This window comes from Dermacentor andersoni, chromosome 8, assembly GCF_023375885.2.
Source record: "Dermacentor andersoni chromosome 8, qqDerAnde1_hic_scaffold, whole genome shotgun sequence".
Lineage (NCBI taxonomy): Eukaryota > Metazoa > Arthropoda > Arachnida > Ixodida > Ixodidae > Dermacentor > Dermacentor andersoni.
In genome coordinates, this window is record NC_092821.1 from 35666265 (window position 1) to 35685810 (window position 19546).

Genomic DNA, 19546 nt, shown 5'->3' on the forward strand with positions numbered 1-19546 from the left:
GGTTAATGCTGCCAGTCTCGACTTCGAGCACCTGCCGCATGCACTCCATTTTCATTTGCTTGGCGATTTCCTTGTCACAATCCAGGTCCCACATGACTACTTTGCTTAGGTGAACCTAGCTTCATTTGTGGGGTTTAACACCCAAAGCGACACTGGGGCTACGATAGACACTGTAGTGGAGGGCTATGGCATAATTACGATCACATGGAGTTTTTTTATAGTGCACCGTAAACTAGATAAGTGTCCTCGCATCACACACACACACAAAGGCAAAGGGTCTTGAAACCGGTAGAACTATTACATCACATCATACTGGCACATCTCCCGAGGGTCAGAAAGAAAAACGGGTGGCAGGGGGGGGGGGGGGCACCCTGCAGTTGCTCCCTTTCCCTTTATTGACCTGCCCTCGCAACACACAAGTGATTGGCAGCTGCACTCAACACACACGAAAGCTGTGCCTGGCAGTGAAGAGGGGGATGGCAGAAGCTTATCCGCCGGCACTGCCCTTGGGTTAAATCTGGGAGACCCACTTCCGAAACTGAAGGAAGACCGGGTAGCGTAGCCAGCAGCTGCAACACGACCCGGAAAAGGAGAGCCAGATGGCAGGGGCAGAAGCGGGGGGCAACCAATTTAGAACTTTCGCACTCAGCCTGCCACCGGTTGTTTCACTAAGCCCTCGCTCTACTGCAGCCAAAGCACTTTTGTGTTGCTGCCGCATTTGGGGGAAGGTAGATTCTAGCACGACATGTAACAGGTGCTGCAATTACCACTCGTTACTGGGGAGGCCCAACACGCTTCTCTTCACCCTTTATTTGCTGCTCGCTAACAAGAGTGTAGAGGGGGAACCAGAGCTGACAAATCACTTCAATGTATTTTCACTTGTAGGAAATTTGTGTGCTGAGAAGCAACAATGCAGGACGTGCCACAACTTGCAAGAGACCTACAAAACACTGCAAACAGTGTTGACACTTCTTATCCCTGGTACCTTTTTATCCCTGGTACTTTCTTTAGACATTCCAGCTTATGCTTGTGTAGCTTAATTTGCAAAATATCACAATGTTATTTCACCTGATGCCATTGTTCCAGAAAACAGCATTTGGAGACTGGACTCTCACTACTGCAATCAAAGCATGATGAACATACTGCCATTCACATAGTTTACATGCATGGAGTTAGTTAAAGCTGAAGTTACTGAAGTGTCCAATTGTGAGACAATATTTGTGGTATGAAAGAGCCTACATTATTTATATTGCACACTGCATACCACTTTTAAAATAAACGGCTACTGTGATGGGCCACACCCACCGTAAAGTGGCCATGCTGACCAGGAGTCAAACCCTCAACCTCAGAAGGGCGTTGTAGCTGAGAGCCAATTCAGAATGAGGAGAAATCTGAACAAGTTGGTAGGGTTTCAACGTATAAAAAGGTAAGTGCACAAAATGCAGGCACAAGAGGTTGTCCATTGCTTTTGTCCTGTGTCTGTGTTATGCAAGCCTGCCTGTCGCACCCACTAGAGGGTGTCAGACTACACTTCCTCCATTGCTCTACAAACCCTTCAGGCACTGTGCACCCTATTCTGCATGCCCAGACAGTGCATAAAAAGCAAATTCACCAATAAGAATGTTGATATTTAAAATATATTGCATACATCTTGAAACACTTCTGATGGGACCTATACTGCAAGTGTGAATACGTGCAAAGTGTTTCAGTAAGAAGAGTTGGTGCATAGATGGCTGGATGCATGCCCTTAGTGTCACAGCATGTCATACAGTGGGTTCACTCCTTTTCGCTGTTCTGAATCTGGCATATTCTTCTAGTGGTTGGTCAAGGTGCTTTACAAATAGTAGCATATGTATGAAATAGTTGACATTCTCATATCTGATATTTCTGTAGAGAGATCTTGCACGGAAACTCACCAACGAATTCAAGATAATTAACCCATTCTGTAGCTTAGCACTTTTCCCTATTCTGAAGATGCATGAAATGTGATCAAACTAAACTTTAAAGGGGCCGAATTATTCGGCACCTGTACAGAATAAAGGGGCCGTCGCTGTGCACACCAGCCTCTAAAATGGCACAGTCAATAACAGAGCTACCCATGTCTTACTAAAGATCAGCTCCGAACATTGCCATGGCCAGCTGTTATGGCAATAATGCATAGCTTGGGGGCAAACAGTTACCTTTCCAATAATAAAGACGCGCGACAATGCCTGGCCGTTTAATTACTTTTGCCTCTACGTTCAGCTCCAGCGCCTGCATGCAGTGACAGAATATTTGTAGCAGCTGATGCCACGAAGAGTGCTGTCAATATGTGATCTCCTGTGCACACAGATAAAATGGGTGTAGTGGTTTTCCGGTGCACAAGGTACAAAGAATTCTCTTTTTTTTATCAGTTATCACACGAGCAGAATAGATGTGATAAACTTTAAATGCATGTGTAATGTCACAATAACACTATCACAATGAACAATGGCCTTTCTCCAGCCGGTCAGAGCCCCAATTAATCAACAGCTAGCACATGCTGGGTGAGAAGACACGTCGTATATGACTACCTGCTCAGCTTGTGTGTTTAAAGTGGCCTACTTTACATGCTACCTTTTACCTTACTGACAAAAACAATCCATGCAGTGGAGTTCAGCTTTGTCTGTGCGGGCATCTACATGTAAAGGTCACACAGGGTGGTCAAAAGAGATGCGTGGTTCGACATCAAGACAGCAGCGGAGTGCATAAGCGGGGTGACTGAGTCAGGGATTCCGCCAGTCAGTTCCAAGAAGCAGTGCTGTGGCTTTGAATTCAACCTCTCACTGGTGAACCGCACCATGCCGAGACATTCCGCGAATGGACCAGATGCCCCAACAGCCGTGGAAGTGGTTTCTCTGGGGAAGTGTGTCTTGTGAGGTTGCGAGACAAGAGACCCGTTGCACTGCAAAGGATGTGTGGCAACGGCCTTGATGTATTCGAACTCCAGATAGCATCACCTTGCAGCACCGTTGTGTGCACACTGCAGTGTGATTGGACGAACAATGGGGCAAAGGGGACGAACAACGGGGCAATGGGTATGCCAAAGCACCCACACAGGGCCTTTGTTGCTATTTGTAATGGCAATGTGCAAGTCTTTGTCAGCAATCCTAAGAACAGAGAGAAGGATTAGACAGCAGAGAATAAAGTGATGGCAACTCAAGAAATGTTAGCAGCATTAGACTCCCTTCCACCATTCTTTATCAGGACCTCCAAATGAGCACGCTCAACGATATCAGTTGTAGTCAATTACTTTGTGAAGCCGCGCATGCAGAAACAAAAAAAAATCACAGATATCTAGATGTAAATGTCACAATGATGTTGGAATATATATGTTAACTACAAAAACCTAACGTGAGAATGCATATGGTTTCTTTTGTAACTTTATGCTATGGGCCGGTACATCCTGCGGAAACTGCTTCAATTACCACGTTCAACACTGTCAGAAACAGGCCAGCACAGAATACCCAGAAACAGCGGTAGAGGTGGATATTGCGCTTACCGACCCCCTCTGCGAGGTAGCGCTTAGCAACTCACAAACCGCAGTTCATAACTACACATGGGGGTGCCTCCAAAGCTCTCCAGATCCTAAAGAAAGCACTTCGATAGCACTGCAATCATGTGGTTCCCACCACACGTCGCCACCCCCACCTACGAGGGCCCCCCTAACTTGAACGAGGTGGCACACCACTCTGCACGAGAACTGACCCGCCACGCAGAATCAGAGACCCTCTCCGAGTTCGGAACTCCTGGTTCGAAACACGCGAGAATGCTTAGTCAGATACAACAACACCACCAAGCACTACCAGCTAGGCAGGCGGATATAGCCCCCACCTATCCCCAAACTGAAATGTCGCCAGGCAGTTGCCTGGTGACAACTGCAGACGCAAAGCTTCCCCAGTCTGGTGCAATTGCAGCACATTTTTCCAGTGCAATACCCGAGTGCTTTTTGCAAGTTATGTCAGGCAACTATAGCAACGCTCTTGCACGTGTTGTGGGAGTGTTCTGTTATATCAGCTAGAATGGCAGTAGCTCCAGAGGCTCTTGCGTCGAAGTGGGCCGCTGCTCTGCACAGCTCCAACCTCAAGACAAGAGTGGGCAGTTCAGCAGGCCCGAGAGGCGGCAACGAGGTAAAGCCTCGAAGTCCCCTCACGGGAGACCTGAGCCCGGATCGTTAAACTTCGCCGGATTTGAAATAAAGTTGTTTCCATCCGTCCATTCAACCTACTTATATTGCCTTAGTCAATGGTCTGAAGGATGCAACGTTTATAGCCAAGTGACCTGTATAACGAATGATATTCGCTTCGTTATAAAGGCGTTTGTACCGTATAGATTTGTTTCTTTTATTCTGGAACGTTTTGATCTCCCTCCCTATCAACCATCGCGACGACGCAAAAACGTGCACGTGTGCCGAGCAGACGATCGACTCATTCCGGACGAATTTCGTCTGCTACGCAGCCGGCCGGGCGTTTTCGCATTCACCACACATCTTTCCCGAATGCCGCGTGGGCGGCGAGCGTCGGATTACCACAGCGCCGGCCGTAGAGTAGTGCGTATCGCATTTTCTTCTCGGTAGGTGACAAACACCAACCCGAGAACGACAGGTTTCCCAGTGAGGGCGGGTGTTCCGCTGTCACGGGCGGCAAAAACGGCTGATGAGGTGTCGACACCCGATACCACAAGCGCGCGCCGAGATGAGCTAATAAGCTGTGTGGAGGTTGCAAAAAAAAAACTAATAAAATAAAGAACTACGCCACACCACGTATGCCACAGGAATGTGATCGGGAGAGCAGAAATCCGGCTTTACTGGCAGTTGGAACGCTGGCGCGGTTTACTTTTTTTTTTCTTTACACGCTTTTTTTTTATCTGTTTCCTGTACGCGTTATCTTTCAAGCGCACAGGTGCAGCAGCAGACCGACCGTTGGGCGAGTGATAGAATGACCGCAAGCTCACAAATCGGCTCGCCCGCGGTATGCCTGACCGATAACATTACGCCACGGCGCAATGTTTGTTCCTGGCTCCAATTACGGCCGTGTTTGCGCACACCGACCTATACGTACCGAACGATTTGATAGCGCAAATTGCGGGCCAGTCACCGACCCGCTCGCGAAACCGCCTGGAGGGGAGTTGTACGCGAATGAATAAGCGGTCCCCAGGCGTGCGTCGCAAGAACACTACATGGTGGCTGCGTTTTTATTATTGTTACAATGCCGTCTTGTCCTGTGGTCTCGCGTAGCACGCCCGCGCACACGACCTCAAGAAAGTGGGACAACACGGCCGTCAGGGCGTATTTTTGCTGCTTCGCCTGCACCGACACGGTCTTGCCATTTCTTTTTTCCGCACTTTTTTTTCAGCCGCGTAGGCGCCGGCACGCGCGGGAGGCAGAGGACGGGCGTGCGAAAAAAATAAATAAATAAAAAGATTCCAACGTCGTACGCCAGCGACACGGAGGAAAGAAAGGCTGACGTGAGACAGCGGCCGCTACCTACGTAACGACCTCGACTCCACGCCAAAGCGAACGGCCTCCCCGACACCCAAATCCAGACGCGATTCCCTTCCATTCAAAATGTCTATGGAAATGTGCCAGCTGTAATTTGAGAAAGGCAATGCCTGATCGGTTTTCGGGGCGTACAAATTTATACCTCCGAAAACCCCCTCCCCCCCTTTTTTCTTTCTTTATTTTAGTTTATTTCTGGAGTTGAGGGAAAGTGGACAGAATTGGCGGTCGTCCCTGGACGGGGAGGAAACAGATGAAAAACCGACCGGCCGCGATGAGCCATGCTTGCCGACTAATCACGGACTTCCTGAGGAGCTGGTCCCTGGCACGCGTGGTTTCCCCGCGCTGACTGGGTGTCGGCGGCGGTACTGCGAAAGCGGTAGCGCGTTCTGACTCCAGTTCCTCCCCGGCCTAGATTTTATCTCTTCAGCAGTAGACGCGACCAACCGACGACGCAAGTGCCAGCCCACACGAGGAACCAACTGTCGCACAGTCCCTCGCTTTTTTAAAGCCGCGGCGACGATTCAATCAAAGCCAATCAGGGACGAGGCGCCGAGTCCGTCGCTTTGTAGCGGAACGTACTACATACTAGCAGTGGTACGTATACACGTGACCGCCCTTCAACGACGAATTTCCCGGCACAAATATATAAAAACAACATAAACGCAAAGGAGCACCAAGGGGGCTTCCCAACACAACGTGCCTTTCGCGGTCATCCGGGGAAGCCTTTTTCCGCCGGCGTTCATTTTTTCCGGACTCGAGAGAAAAACCGACCGGCTTTTGGCTGAGCAGGCGCTCAGATGTAGGGGGAAGGAAGGCTAGACGAGATGAAAAAAGAAACGGGTTTGCCGGCGCGCGTGCCAAAGTGTTTAGCAGAGCGAACACTTCGCAGGTCCGCGAACACCTAGCAAAAACAAGAAAATCGCTCACTGGCTCACGAGGGGACCTCGATGACGGCCCGAGTTCTGGCGACACCAAGGAGATATAGATTTGCCCTTAGAAGAGCCTCGCGAAACATCAACCGACGACACCTACGTTTGGCACGAGGACGCCGAACCATTGCTACGGAGCGCGCAGAGCACACACGAAGCAAAGAAGGCGTGGTGCGGGACCTCGAGAGAGAGGTTGCGGTTAGTAGCAGTACTCACCCGTCGCCGACGACCACGCACTTTATCGCTTGCATTTCGTGTGTAGCGTGTTTACGTCCCCACTCGGCGGGTTAACTGTTCCGGGCCACTTTGCAACGGAGTTCCCTGCCGACGACAGGAGAACACAAAAAGCACAATGTTTGTTTTTTTTCGCGTCACCGAAACGCCACCACCACCTCCAACACGCCGCCGGAGCACCACAACTCTCCTCGAGAAGATAAAGAAAACAAAACACACCACCACTACTACCACCACCTCCAACCGCACGGAGCAGGCAGCACACTCCCACAAGTCAGCTCTACGCTCGCTGGGCGGTGGACAAAATGGCGGCCATATATAGAGAGCAAAATGGCGGATGCCAAAAAAACTTTGTCCCCAGTTTGTGACGCCCTATAGTACCTAGAAAAATTGTATCTGCTTTTCAAGCAGCTTTTTTGTGGTTAAATTAACCTCACACATTTATTTTCACCATTATAAGATTTAATTTTGCACAAAAAGCATAATCACAAGTCTGCGGAAAGTCCTTGTTTCTTAAATTGCAGACGACATAGGGAAAGAAGATGCGAGTTTAGCGCCCCCATAGTTCGTTCCGTAAAGACGATGATTCGTTCAGCGTCAAAATTCAAACAAACTTTGCAACTTTATTTGAACCAAATTATGCCACTACTAAACGTTTGCGCCATCTACGTATAAACATAAAAGGTATGCTTACGTATTCCAAGTAGGTTTTAGTAAAAACATAACTAATTTATTTTTTGTAGATGTCACGCAAATATCAATATTGCTGGTCGTTTTTGAAACAAATTGTGCATGGAGAGTACCGCAGCTGACAACATGCTAGTGCACTTGCTTTTACAGGTCACTTGCTCAGACATCTATGGCGTCCGCCGTAGCCAGTGCGGTTTGTTTAGCCTTCGTACGTGAAATGTAAATAAGCATACTCGTCCCTCAGCGCTCCACGGCCACTCGACGTGTTCGGTGGTGGTGGCGCAAGCGATGGCAACCGTTTGGCAACAAGTCCTCGCCATCGACGCCCGCTACAACGCCTACAGGTCGCCGAACGACCCCAACTTTCGTAAGTTTCGGTTCACGTTTCGCGCCCGCCTTGGACACCTGCTGTTCTTCGGGATTGTTTAGCAAACACGGGTGTACCGTGGAAACATGTAGTAGCTTGACGCTGCTCCTCACAAAATGAGCAGCAGTTTCTTGTCCACGTTGACGGCGAGTGGTCACGCTGTGTTTGAGCGTTCATGTGAGCACAGGTTTCCTCAGCGTTGCCGCAACAGCTCGGTGCATGAACTGCACTCTATACCGATGCGCTCAGCCTGTTAAGATATTTGTACCCTACTTGATCGCAGCCTCGTCTTGATTGGTCGCAACTGTGATTATCGAAGTGTACTGCTTCCGTATGATAAAGACGACCTAGCCGGTGGAACGCGCACACGTATAAGCTTGAAGAATTCAGTTTAGGATACTAAAATGCTTCACAACACCGATCGAAACTGACTGTACGCGCCAAGATTCAATGGAATATGTTCATACCGCTGGTGACGCTTTGAAGTAATCTTTTTTCAGCATTCATTGAAAGCCAGCCGGAACCTAAGTGTGGTTGCACACTTGAATTTTTTTGCAAATCCAATGGGAACGCTAAGACGCACGTTGGAAATGTGTTATCTGCATATAACAGTCCAGCTCTGTTTTGCAGGCACACTGTACATACGAAGACGGAGCCAGCTGCTCAGGGAGTCACAAAAGAATGAGGTGACATATTATGTTTATCTTATATGTATGCGTAAAATAGAGGTATAAATTTATATGTCCCCGATTTTGCTAAATGGTCTTGTGGTAGCCCCGCTGTCACCAGCTCAGCGATCACGCGAAGCACACAGGAGAATGAAGCCGGCTGCTGTACGGTGCGGCAACAAGCACTGCAAGCAAGCGGCCGCAACACAGGCAACAACAACAGGCACCGTCCTCATTCCTCCTCTGATGCCATGCCCTGCCTCGGAAGCCCTCAATACACTGGAGATGATCTAACTGACATTGCCCTCTCCACATTGGTGACTATGGACTTTGGCAGCGTGCCTGAATTAATTAAGGCACACTGGTGTGCAGCATCCTCTAGCCACTGCTGTTCCCGGAGCTCTGGCTGGGAAGCCCGGCCATCTGGTTACTCAAGCTGAATGTCGAATTCAATCTCTGTGGAAATTACACCACAGCAGGACCGGCACCTCATCACGGTAGCTATGCTTCTTCCTGCTCTGCTTCGTGATGTCACACCTCCTGGGCCACAGGCTTAAAATGACGTGCTGCAGACTTTTGTGCTAGCTCTACTGGAACCCAGCAGTGCCATTCCACTTGCCTCCAACCCCACAAATGCTACAATCATCGTACAAAACGGCTCTACCTCAGCCAGCTGCGTCAGATGCCCCTCATGCTGAAATTGCGCCTCGCGGTCTGCCACCTCAACCATCTTTGTCTCCCACTGGAGGACCTCCTCCTGGCTTTTCGACAGCTTCCATTTGTTCCCCAATCACAGCCTTTCTCGTGTAAGATCTTAAGTGGCACTATGCATGCAGCATCACCTTGAATTCGTCCAGCGTGCTGCATCTCCATCACTACCAAGAGCCTCCAACACACTTGCACAGAAGTTGTGCACTCCATCCCCCAGCATCTCCAAGCATTGACCACCCAGTATCACCCTTTCAGGAAGCACATAAGGCAAGGCCACTCCGAAGTTTTTGGACAGCGTAGAGTCCCAACTGGCCTCCTGCAGCCAGCATGCCATCATGATGGCACTGGCACAGCATCCTGCTAGTGCTGCTTTCCTAGTGCCTGTCTGCAGGTCTCAGTCAACTGCGGTTCTTATCAAAATGTGAATATGCCACCGCATGCAGTCTCATTTGCTTCCCCTTCACCCTGAGCTTCTCAATCACGGTGTATCGAGAGTTGCGCCACCTAAACTAGTCATGGCGCACCAATTCTGCCAAGTGGGCGCAGTTGTAGAGGTCCCGACGGGCAACGCCGCTACGATCCAGCACTCTCCGGAAAGATCACCTGAAAAACGACCATAAAAGCCTGCGACAGCTTTGCAGAGCCAAGATTTCCAGTCACCACCTGTATCGGACACTTCAATGTCGTCATCATGCCATAAACTCCGGCAGCAAAAACGATGCCAATGTTGCCATCGTACTAAAGCTCAGCTGACACCCACACGCTGAAATCTATGCAGGCGCATTCCACCAAGTGTGCAGCATTTTGCCTCCCATAATCGCAATGCTTCACGTAAGAGTGCCTACTGTTGACTTGCTCCACATCAACATTCGGAGCAGGTACCAATCCGAGCTCAACAATGACGACACTGCGATAGTGTGGAATGCTTGCATCGGTTCACCAGGCGTTCTGCCTGTTGTGGTAAGACACGACACGCCGCTTCCTTCGCAACCTTTTCACACCCCATCACCCAATCTCCAGCATCGTCAAAGGTGCCCTGATTGGCACTCTCAGAGACGACCTCCTCAAATGTGACATTGTGCTAGTCATGCCCATCTTGTTTCCGACGTAGACTTCTCTTGGTTCACAACTGCACTAGTCATTGTAAATAGCCTTTACATAAACCATAAATAGTCATGGTGCTTGCACTGTGCACATGTCAGAAACACTGTATATGGGAACTCTCATCCGGAAAGTAGATTTAGCACCATCCACTTTTGAGGCATTTATGTGTCCGCGCTCGTTGTCCTCTTTTCTTTTCCTTTAGCTAATGTATTTTTCCTTTTCCTCACACTCCCACCATGTGGCACTGCCACCAGCATGCAAGGCACACAGGAGGATAATGAAGCCAGCTCCGGTACGGTGCGACTGCAACGCAAGCACCATCTTCATTCCCGCTTGAACGCCATGCCCTGCCTCATACACCCTCAATAAACTGGAGGTGGTCTAATTGACCTCGCCCTCTCCACAGACTTGTCAGTAATCCGTATAGAAGCAGTAAACGTAATGTGTTGCCGACAAGAGAAAGGGAACTGGATATACTTGAAGCGTGTGCTACCTCACAATACCATTGTGAGTAAAGTTACGTGTTAGTGCCAAGTGTTTCTTCATCAGTAGACCTTATCCTTTGTAAATTTCATACGCTAGGATAATGCCTAAGATGGGGAACTACTTATGAGAATAATGATGTTTATTAAAGCACATTTTATAATTCTTAAGTCATTTCTGCTTGAACCAAAATTGTAAAATTCTGCAAAATTGTTCAGTATATTGCTTAAAGGGTGTTAGAGAAAAAATTTCCAGCCATGGTGTTTGTTCGTGACGTTAGAATGTAGTCATTTAGTGGGTACTCATCTTTCAGTATTGTTTATTAACGGTAATTACTTGCATCAGAAAAATTTCTCAAGGTTGCTGAGTCTTTTCCATATATGGTGCACATAACTTTGTCTACTGCATTTATGTACATGAAGTATAAAGTTAAAAGTGTATGAAATGCACAATTGTGGATGGAACAAAAGCTCGTCAAAAAAATTTGAAGTTGCACACTACTCTGCTTTGTTGCTGCGAGTTGTAATTTACATTTAGACACAATTAAGAAAATGTGTAAAAAGTGAACATTAAGTCGATAAAATAAATGTGCTTTAAGGAGACATACTGCTGTCTTGACTGGTAGCTGTGCTCATGCCGAAATACCTTTTCTTCACAAGTTGTAATCTAGAAGCTGCCATTTATGGCTTGGCAGAAATGTCGTGACTTATGTTTGTATTTCTTTTTTTTTTTCATATTTCTCAGTTTGTTTGGGTGCATGCCTCAAGTGATGGATGAGCATGATTTCATTCCTTTCTTTGTTTTCCATTTGGCGGCTCCCATCCATGACTTCAGCAATGCGTCGCATTCCGCAAACAATACCTGCGCCTCCGAAGCCAGCTGCTTGCTCAACGGTATGGCGTGTCCGTCGACCAATCGTGAGTGCTTCGGTTTTCACTTGTTGCTTTCACTTTGGTTGCTTTGCTCATAAAAAGAAATATAGCAACAAGCGCATGTAATTGCACAGGCTTTCCCTTCCTTCGGGCAAGAAGCCTGTATACCACTGCGTAGCTCTGACTAAAGCAGCGACATGCTTCATGGCGGCTTCCAGCTAATTCATAGTCAACGCCACCTGCATTGTGCAGTAGTGTTGACATTTGAGGGCTCGCAGGTGTGGGTACAGCTGGATGGTAGCTCAATCAGTGTTTCCTACTGGCTTGGGCACCCTTGTTCCTCGGATTTCTCTCTGCCGTATAACTAGACCCCCTCACGAATGTCACATTGCCTGAAGCACTTATGCAAAGTGATGATCACTTTTAACACCACACTTACTTATTTTGAAAATCTGCACTTCTGCTGCCTTTTGCTCCACCCACCACACTGATCTTGTTCACCTATTGTTCATTGAAGGCATTAGTTCGCTGCGGAGCCTATGGTGTGATGTCCACTTTTTCTAACTGTGTCCCATTTACAAGAGTCTTCCTTGAAACAGAACTAAGCAATGATGTGCTTAGTAGAGATAAAGGTTGTGTCTGGGTTGCTCCCGCTGAAAGCATCTGAATACTTCACAATGCAAAAGGGTTTACGTACTATCGGCAATAAATGATTGCAGTGTGGGACAAATAACAAACCTGAATATTTTTGCATTCAGGGCACGTAACCTGGAATCCTGATTTTCAGCCAGCATTAGTGTACTAGCAGTGCAGGAATTCAGCACTTTAGTGGAGCCTGCATCGTGTAAACTTACGATGCCGATTGTACTAGAGACAGGTGATTAAAGTGGCATCCTTGGACTAAAACAATCAAATGCCAACGAGCTCACTGAAATCCCAACACGTGACTGTGCCAAAGCAACAATGCAGAACCATCATTTGCTAGTCATTTGCTAAGGGAGGGAACAATTCTCAGCATTCGCAGGCACCGCTGTGCCACACTTCTCGTCTAAGACGCCATGCGCAGGCTTCTTGACAGTGTCACTAGGTGACGCAGCATGACCAAAAACAAGCGTGAGAGAGGAGCCCTGTTTGCACATGGTGCAATTCTCAGCGTTCGGATGCACCAGCACACCGTGCATTTCAGAGGTCACGCACGAAGGTCGCCCCGTGGCGGCAATAAATGGTGCCGAGTGTTGTTAGAGAAGCACGAAACGGGAGTCCCGCTGAAGTACACACCTCATACATACCTTCTTCCAATGCTGGCGATACGTTGTGTTGCTGTATTTATTCAGTGCTAATGCATTACCGCCGACAGTCACTGTGAGATGGGTTCCGCCGCAATTTCTTTTTTTTCATGTTGAAATGGCGTGGAGTCAGCACATTCATTTACTGTTAGTATGATTTCACTGTCAAGTGGTACAGTACTACTTGCCAAAACTTGTTCAACTACAAGACTACAACACCTGTCACCAACTACAACATGAGTGCTAGCTTTCAACAAATGGTTTATTTGAAATCGTTGCACACATATAATACATATTGACGATGTCCATGAGCCATAACAAACGCCACGTGCTAATATATATGTGTGCCTTGCTTACAAATAAATCATTTGTCGAAAGTTAGTGCTCCTGTTCTGTCCTCAATCTTCATCCCAATCTATTCAAGCACGTTGCACATGTTGCTCCGCAATACATGTTCCAGTGTGTGATAACATCGTCGTCATCTTCAGGTGTAAATCGATGCACCAGTACTGCACGATGCTGTTGAAAAGAAATACAATCTGTGTGGTTGCTATCTTAGTGGGCTGTGCCTTGCCTGTAACCACTTCAGAATCACGTGCAGTTGGCTTACTCCAGTGTTGCATTGCTGTAGGAGCAATCGAAGCCGGAGCATGGGTGGCCGGAGCAACAGTCGGGCAACACTTGAGGTAAGCTGCTCTCATTCCCGGTTTGATTTGTGGATTCCTTTGTTGTTATTATTATTATTATTATTAGTAGTAGTAGTAGTAGTAGTAGTAGTAGTAGTAGTAGTAGTTATTAGTATTATTATTATTAGTAGTAGTAGTAGTAGTAGTAGGTGACGTAGTATAACAGGCATGTACGCCCCCATCGACACACCTTTTTAATTCATGAAATTGTAGGAGCTGTAATAGTAAGTTCATTTGGGGAGAATGGGGGAGATCCAGAAATTCTGTGGACAGTATTTGGGGAGAAATTATAACACCTTTTATAAGGGGATCGAAAAGCACAAAAGACGGGTCTAAGCTTAGTTTAGACGGCAATCACTGTCATCTACACTTTTTGTGTGCTCTTCCTGTCTGATGTTTTCAAGAAAAAGAGATAAGGAAAGACAGGAAGAATGAGCAGAATATATCTCCTGCTGTTGTCCCTGCACTGGAGAAAAGGAAAATAGGGTACTGAAGATTAGAGTTAAGAAATAAAGAAGGAAGTATCTGACATTGTGTTTGTCTAAGTTAGTCTGTCAAAGTGTCACAGAGTCGCACAAGGCGACACGATCATGAGCAGTGGTTGAAAAACGAAAGCCCCAGCCTGGAGCCAACCTTTCAACAAGGAGACTTGCCTTCTTTAGTGATGAGATAACAAATTCATTAAATCAAATTACATTCGGAAAATTTACTTGCCAAAACCATAATGTGATTATGAGGCACTTATGAGGGGGACTCCAGATTTTTTTTTGCCAGCTGGGGATGTTTCTTGTGCACCTAAATCTAATTACATGAGAGTTCTTGCATTTCGCCCCCATTGATATGTGGCCACCTTGGCCGGGATTGAACCTGGGATCTCGAGCCCAGCAGAGTATTGTCATAGCTACTGGGCTTCGATTATCATGTGCATCACTGTCACTTCACTGACCTGGGTCAGAGAGGGGACTGTGTCACACAGTGTCATGTGCAGAGATATAGATTGCGGCACAGTGTCACGCATTCCTAGTTTGTAGCACAATCCGGCCTCTTTTAACTAGCACAGCATGTTCACAAAGCCATGGTGATTATTAAACAATATGCAGCATGTCGTGCAGTACACATTTGTGGTGATAGTTGGCTGGTCTGCCACATTCTTGTCCATCACTATTCATTGTTGCTTATGAGCTCGCATATTTTTTTTTCCTGCTAGAAAGCAATGCACTTCACCACACTGCACTTTTTTTTTCTTGAAGACTACATTCTTGCATGTGCATATATAACATTACAAGCATGTAGTGGCAAAGTGGCATTATTACTACTGTGCAAAGTGGGCAAATTTAGTTGTTTTCACCAAATAATATTGTTTTCATTGCGGCAAGCACAAAAATAAAGTAAAGTAATTATTCGAACAGTTCCCCGGCGCAGTCATTCTAACAGAGCTGTAGTGTATCCCCTCAAGCAATATAAAAACGGAGCACCCAAATTGCTTTCAGGAAGTCATGGCAGCTAAATGCACACTTGCAGCCTAAAAACATTGAATGAGACTAAATCATCAACAAGTAACATATTTGTTACACATTAAGATGGCAGGTTCAAATACACACATCACAAGTAATCAATGCTTGAAAATGAGTTAAATCTTCACTCTCATATTGCTTATGACTGTGCCTTTCAAAATGCTCAGTCTGGCTGAAAAGTGAGCAGGCTTTTGAATTACAGCTGATTGCTGCCTACCAGCCAGGTAGGTTATAGCTGAGTGGTCGGCACAGCCTTTAGTAACGCCAGCTGAATGCTTTATTTTCCTTCCTGTGATATATGTCTACGGGCTTGAAGTGATGGAATAGAACCAGACTTGAGCAAATAATCTGTCAGCTTCCCTTGGAAAGGGCTCAAGAAAGATAGCAAATGCCATGGGGTGTTGCATGTCATTATAATGTCAGTGCTGCTGGTTGTAACCAACCACCATGTGCCAAGAAGCTGGCAGTCTATTAGAGCAATAGAACTTGTGTCAGGCCCAGGGAAACACACTTGAGAGCAGCAGGAAAGTTAGATATAACAATGAGATTAGAAAATTTGCAGGCTCGGGATTCAGCTAGCCCACACAGGTCAAGGGTTTAAGTTATCACTGGCAAATGCCTTCACATGACATCCTTTGGTGGACTCAAAAGCCAGGCTGATGATAAGAATGATGACATGTAATCGTTGCCGTCTACGTCAGTGTTGTAAAACTACTATCATAGTATGTGTATATAAAAAAGGCCCATAAAAGAAAAAAAATCAGCTTTAGAGTCTCAATTTCGCCAAAGCTTCAGCATTTGCAGTGTGATAGCATTTCTGCATTTCTTTATTCATTTGGATGAAAAAAATTTAGGTTTGGGCCCGGGGTTCATCCTCTTCCTAACATGCACATGGCTGCAGTGTGTAACAATGACCAATAACTTGCTTGGATAACTTTCTTTTTACATAGCATGTAAAGAATACCCTGACTGTGCTCATGGCTAGAGGTCAGGAGATGGTGCTAGGCCTTTGCAGCACACATGCATTGTTCTTTAACAATTTTCACATAGTATACGCTTAAGGCGAGTAAATTAGCTCAGTCTGAAGGTAGCACCTGTGTTGTATTCCTGAGTTCATTTGCATTTTTTCCCTTTTCTGCGCTAAACATCTTTTTCGTGTAAATAAAGAGACACATGTGGTGTCATGCTCTCAACTGTCATTTTCTATTTATCATGGAACTATATTTCAAGGAACTGCTTCTGGTGCTTTCTCTGATGAAAGATCCTCCATGCGAGATAAGCACTGCGCTCTGTAGATTGCTTAGTCATCATTGCATATTTCTGCATGCTGTGATGCATGTTGCATGTTTGATGTGCACTTTTGATGATGTGCATGTGTTTGTGTCTGCTGTCTTCGTGCAGGAACTGAGTGTGTCCAAAATTTCTCTCAAGGCAAGTACTGCCACCTAGTGGCTCTTGTTGCTTCCTTTTTTCTCAATAACTAAGAAAAGCTTGAAGTCTTCTTTTTTTTTCTTAAGTTTGCTCTCTCAAAACTTGCATGGTGCCTTTAGAAGCAGGTTCGCATTCTCAGACATTTATACACTTGTTCGCGCTAAGCTATGGACAACTTTCGCTGGGTGTGACATGCTATGAAAGAAACTCGACGTGACCCTAATTGAGCCCTAAGTGTGATCAACAGCTAGGAAAGTGGTAGCCCCTGGTTTTGGCGTCAATGGGCAGGCATTGAAAAAGAAGATAGGATACTATGGTTGAGTGGATGCTGTCAAAATCCTTCTTGTCGCAGTGGGCTGGTGCGAGAAATAACCAGGTGACATCGTTCCTTGCCTTTCACTTTTGCATCTTTTCTGACTTACCAAGTCTTCTGCCAGTAGGAGGTGCTAATTTGCAATTACAGTATCATAATTTGCTAACGCAGATTAGCTTAAAATTCTTATTTTGTAACCTTTTCATGTTCACCTCAGTGCTACCACCCTTTGGCTGTGAATACACCAGTGCTTCGATTAAATTTTTTTATTCTCATCACTATGGTAAAAGTTTGTTTTTTTTTTTTTTTAGTTGCATACACACCTTTATAATGGAGAGTGTGATGCCATGCTGCCAAGATGTATCACTGCTGTTATCTCTAGTGCGTTAAGCTAGGTCACGGTTCTCGTTAGGACAAGAGTGCTGGCTTTCCGACTTCGATTCTTTTGTCACAGCAGAAAGATGCAATTAAAAGGGCCCTGAAGCAATTTTGTAACATAGTAAGACAGAAAAGCCATTTCATTCTTGCACTGCCAGTCTGAACGTGACAGTTGCACGTTGCTGTGTCTGCTGCATGCGGCCACCGCGGGGTGCTGCTGTGAGTCGTATCGCATTCAACCTTTGGGTCCCTTATGCCCCTTTGCCATCTCCCTCGTGTAACTTCCAGCACGCTTGTGGAAATAAAAGGAGACAGAAAACTGCTGATCAGTCTGATAACTGCAACTAACTTCGCTTGTGCTTGAAGGATTTGAAAAGATTTTGCAGTGGGAGATTCATGAGGCGACATAATTTCATAGTGATGTCATCGAAAAGTGTTTGAGCACCCCTTTAAAGTGAATGAATCAGTTACTAAATTACTAGGGAATTTTTCCAACGTGACTGCATATCTACTTGACTGTCTGAACAGTGACGTAGGCAACATTAGCTGAAAGAATCAGCTGAATAAATCCAAGAAAGTTTGCCAATTCATTCAGGAAGTAGCAGTGAATTGAAACAAAAGCATGGAAGTTCTAAAAGTACAGGACCAACACTGTTATTTAGTAGGGGTGTGAGAATATTCAAAATTTCAAATGCAAATCAAATAGTCCTTGCTGTTCTATATGTATTCGATTCGAGAATTTACTATTCGAAGTTGTTGAATGTTGGTATCTGTTCAAATACTATGTAATAAACAGTAGTTGTTGAAGCCTACAAAAAAAAAAACATACGTTACATGCAAGTGGAGACTCTTCCAAATAATTCTGCTGAGGAAGAAAGCCGATTTTTGAGCAGACGCACCATTTTCTGAATGAGCACGTCAAGATCACTTCTGCACAATATTATCAGGTCGTTAAATAAGCATGCCACATCTTAGGCAGCTTTTGAACTTGCCTTAATTTAGGCAAAGCAATTTCTATTTCACCAATCTTTATGTGCTTAGATTCATCCAAAATGAGGTGCACTGCTTTTGTATTGCTCCTGGGTCCTTGAACAGGCACAACGCTCTGCTGTGTGCATCTGGTGATGTGCTGTTCCTTTGTTTTATTATTGTCATGATCACTGGTGCATCAGCTGGGATCACCTTTCCACTGTTTCTCATTTACAAGCTTTCCAGTTGATAATGTGGTGCTTGGGTGAGACAAGGATTGAAGGAAGAACACAACACAGGCGCCTGTGTTGTGTTCTTCCTTCAGTCCTCGTCTTTCGCACTGTGCACACATGTCAACTTCCCAATCGACCTGATACCAGTTGTTGATGGCATTAATGCGTCATGAAGCATAAATAAGTGTTTTTATTTTCAACTGGATTCAATGGTACCTTTATATTTCACTTAATTTAGCAAGCAAAAATATTCTGTATTCGTTTTGATTCGACAATTTCATAATTTGCACACCCTCATTATTTAGTAAACTTTTCTTTACTCTCAGTGGATCACTTTTTGGGGGAGGACTGTCAGAAGGGATCAGACGAGCGAAAAGGTCCATGTTGTTCTCACGCAGACATCGGACTCGTCAGAGAGTCGCCTGCAGGCAAGCGGAGAACTCTCTCGCCGCGGCTCCTTTGGCAACCAGCGCTCCTTGACCAACGAAGGGCTGGTACCCACGTATGCTGCTGAAGCCAGTCGGTAAGGACAGTCTGCACAAAATGGAAGTGTTGGCCAAAGGTCTTGGGAAGGAACTCGGAAGCTTGGGGCTCCCTGCTTTGCTGCAGATCGACGATGTCAAAATGTTGCAGTAGCATTATCCTTCACATATTGAGCTTTGCAGAGCCCACAAAACTTGAACCTCAAGTTATTGCAGATTTCGAGCCAGTGCACATGGATTGCTGGGAAAACATGGAGCAGATTTTTATTGCATTAGCATTATTAAGTTACTTGGCACACTTTTTGGGGGCTTTCAATGTGTGTTTGTATCTTACCGTTTTCCCACCTACCCGGGTCACTGGGTAGTTCGTGGTCAAATGGGTAGCACATCAGGCTGCTGTGGTGAGGTAACAGGGTTCGAAGCCAACCATCGGGACAGCTTGGGTCACTGAGTATGTGGGATTGTGCACATATGTGCCTCTCTTCAACGCACCTCTTTCACACCGACATGGGTCACTGTAGATGCGGGACTGGATAGGCACCACTGTTCAAAGAAGCTCTATGACGCTGGCTTAGAGCACTGGGTATGTTCCACTCAGTCTATACTGGTCTTCTATGAACCTCTTTGATGCAAGCTTGGGTCACTGGGTATGTGCCAGTAAGTGTGTGCCACTATTCG

At 46.1% G+C, this 19546-nt stretch overlaps 2 protein-coding genes across 3 annotated transcripts in view; one reads left to right on the forward strand and one right to left on the reverse strand.

Annotated features, from left to right (window-relative positions):
- Positions 1-6985, reverse strand: part of Rac1 (ras-related protein Rac1) — a 40001-nt gene extending 33016 nt beyond the window's left edge. Inside the window, exon 1 of the mRNA XM_050174334.2 lies at positions 6664-6985. Within this exon, the coding sequence (XP_050030291.1) occupies positions 6664-6698 (35 nt within the window). The 5' untranslated portion in view covers positions 6699-6985. The remainder of the gene's footprint in view (positions 1-6663) is intronic.
- Positions 6986-7506: 521 nt separating this feature from the next.
- The window catches only part of LOC126526416 (WD repeat-containing protein 13-like), a 46276-nt gene continuing 34236 nt past the window's right edge, over positions 7507-19546 (forward strand). The window contains exons 1-6 of one of the 2 annotated variants that reach the window (XM_050174327.3): positions 7508-7738; positions 8369-8424; positions 11539-11621; positions 13494-13548; positions 16464-16493; positions 18785-18909. In XM_050174327.3, coding sequence (XP_050030284.1) covers positions 7660-7738; positions 8369-8424; positions 11539-11621; positions 13494-13548; positions 16464-16493; positions 18785-18909 — 428 coding nt within the window. In that variant the 5' untranslated portion in view covers positions 7508-7659. Of the gene's footprint in view, positions 7739-8368; positions 8425-11538; positions 11622-13493; positions 13549-16463; positions 16494-18784; positions 18910-19546 lie in introns of both variants that reach the window. The other variant, XM_050174328.3, reaches the window with a different exon arrangement.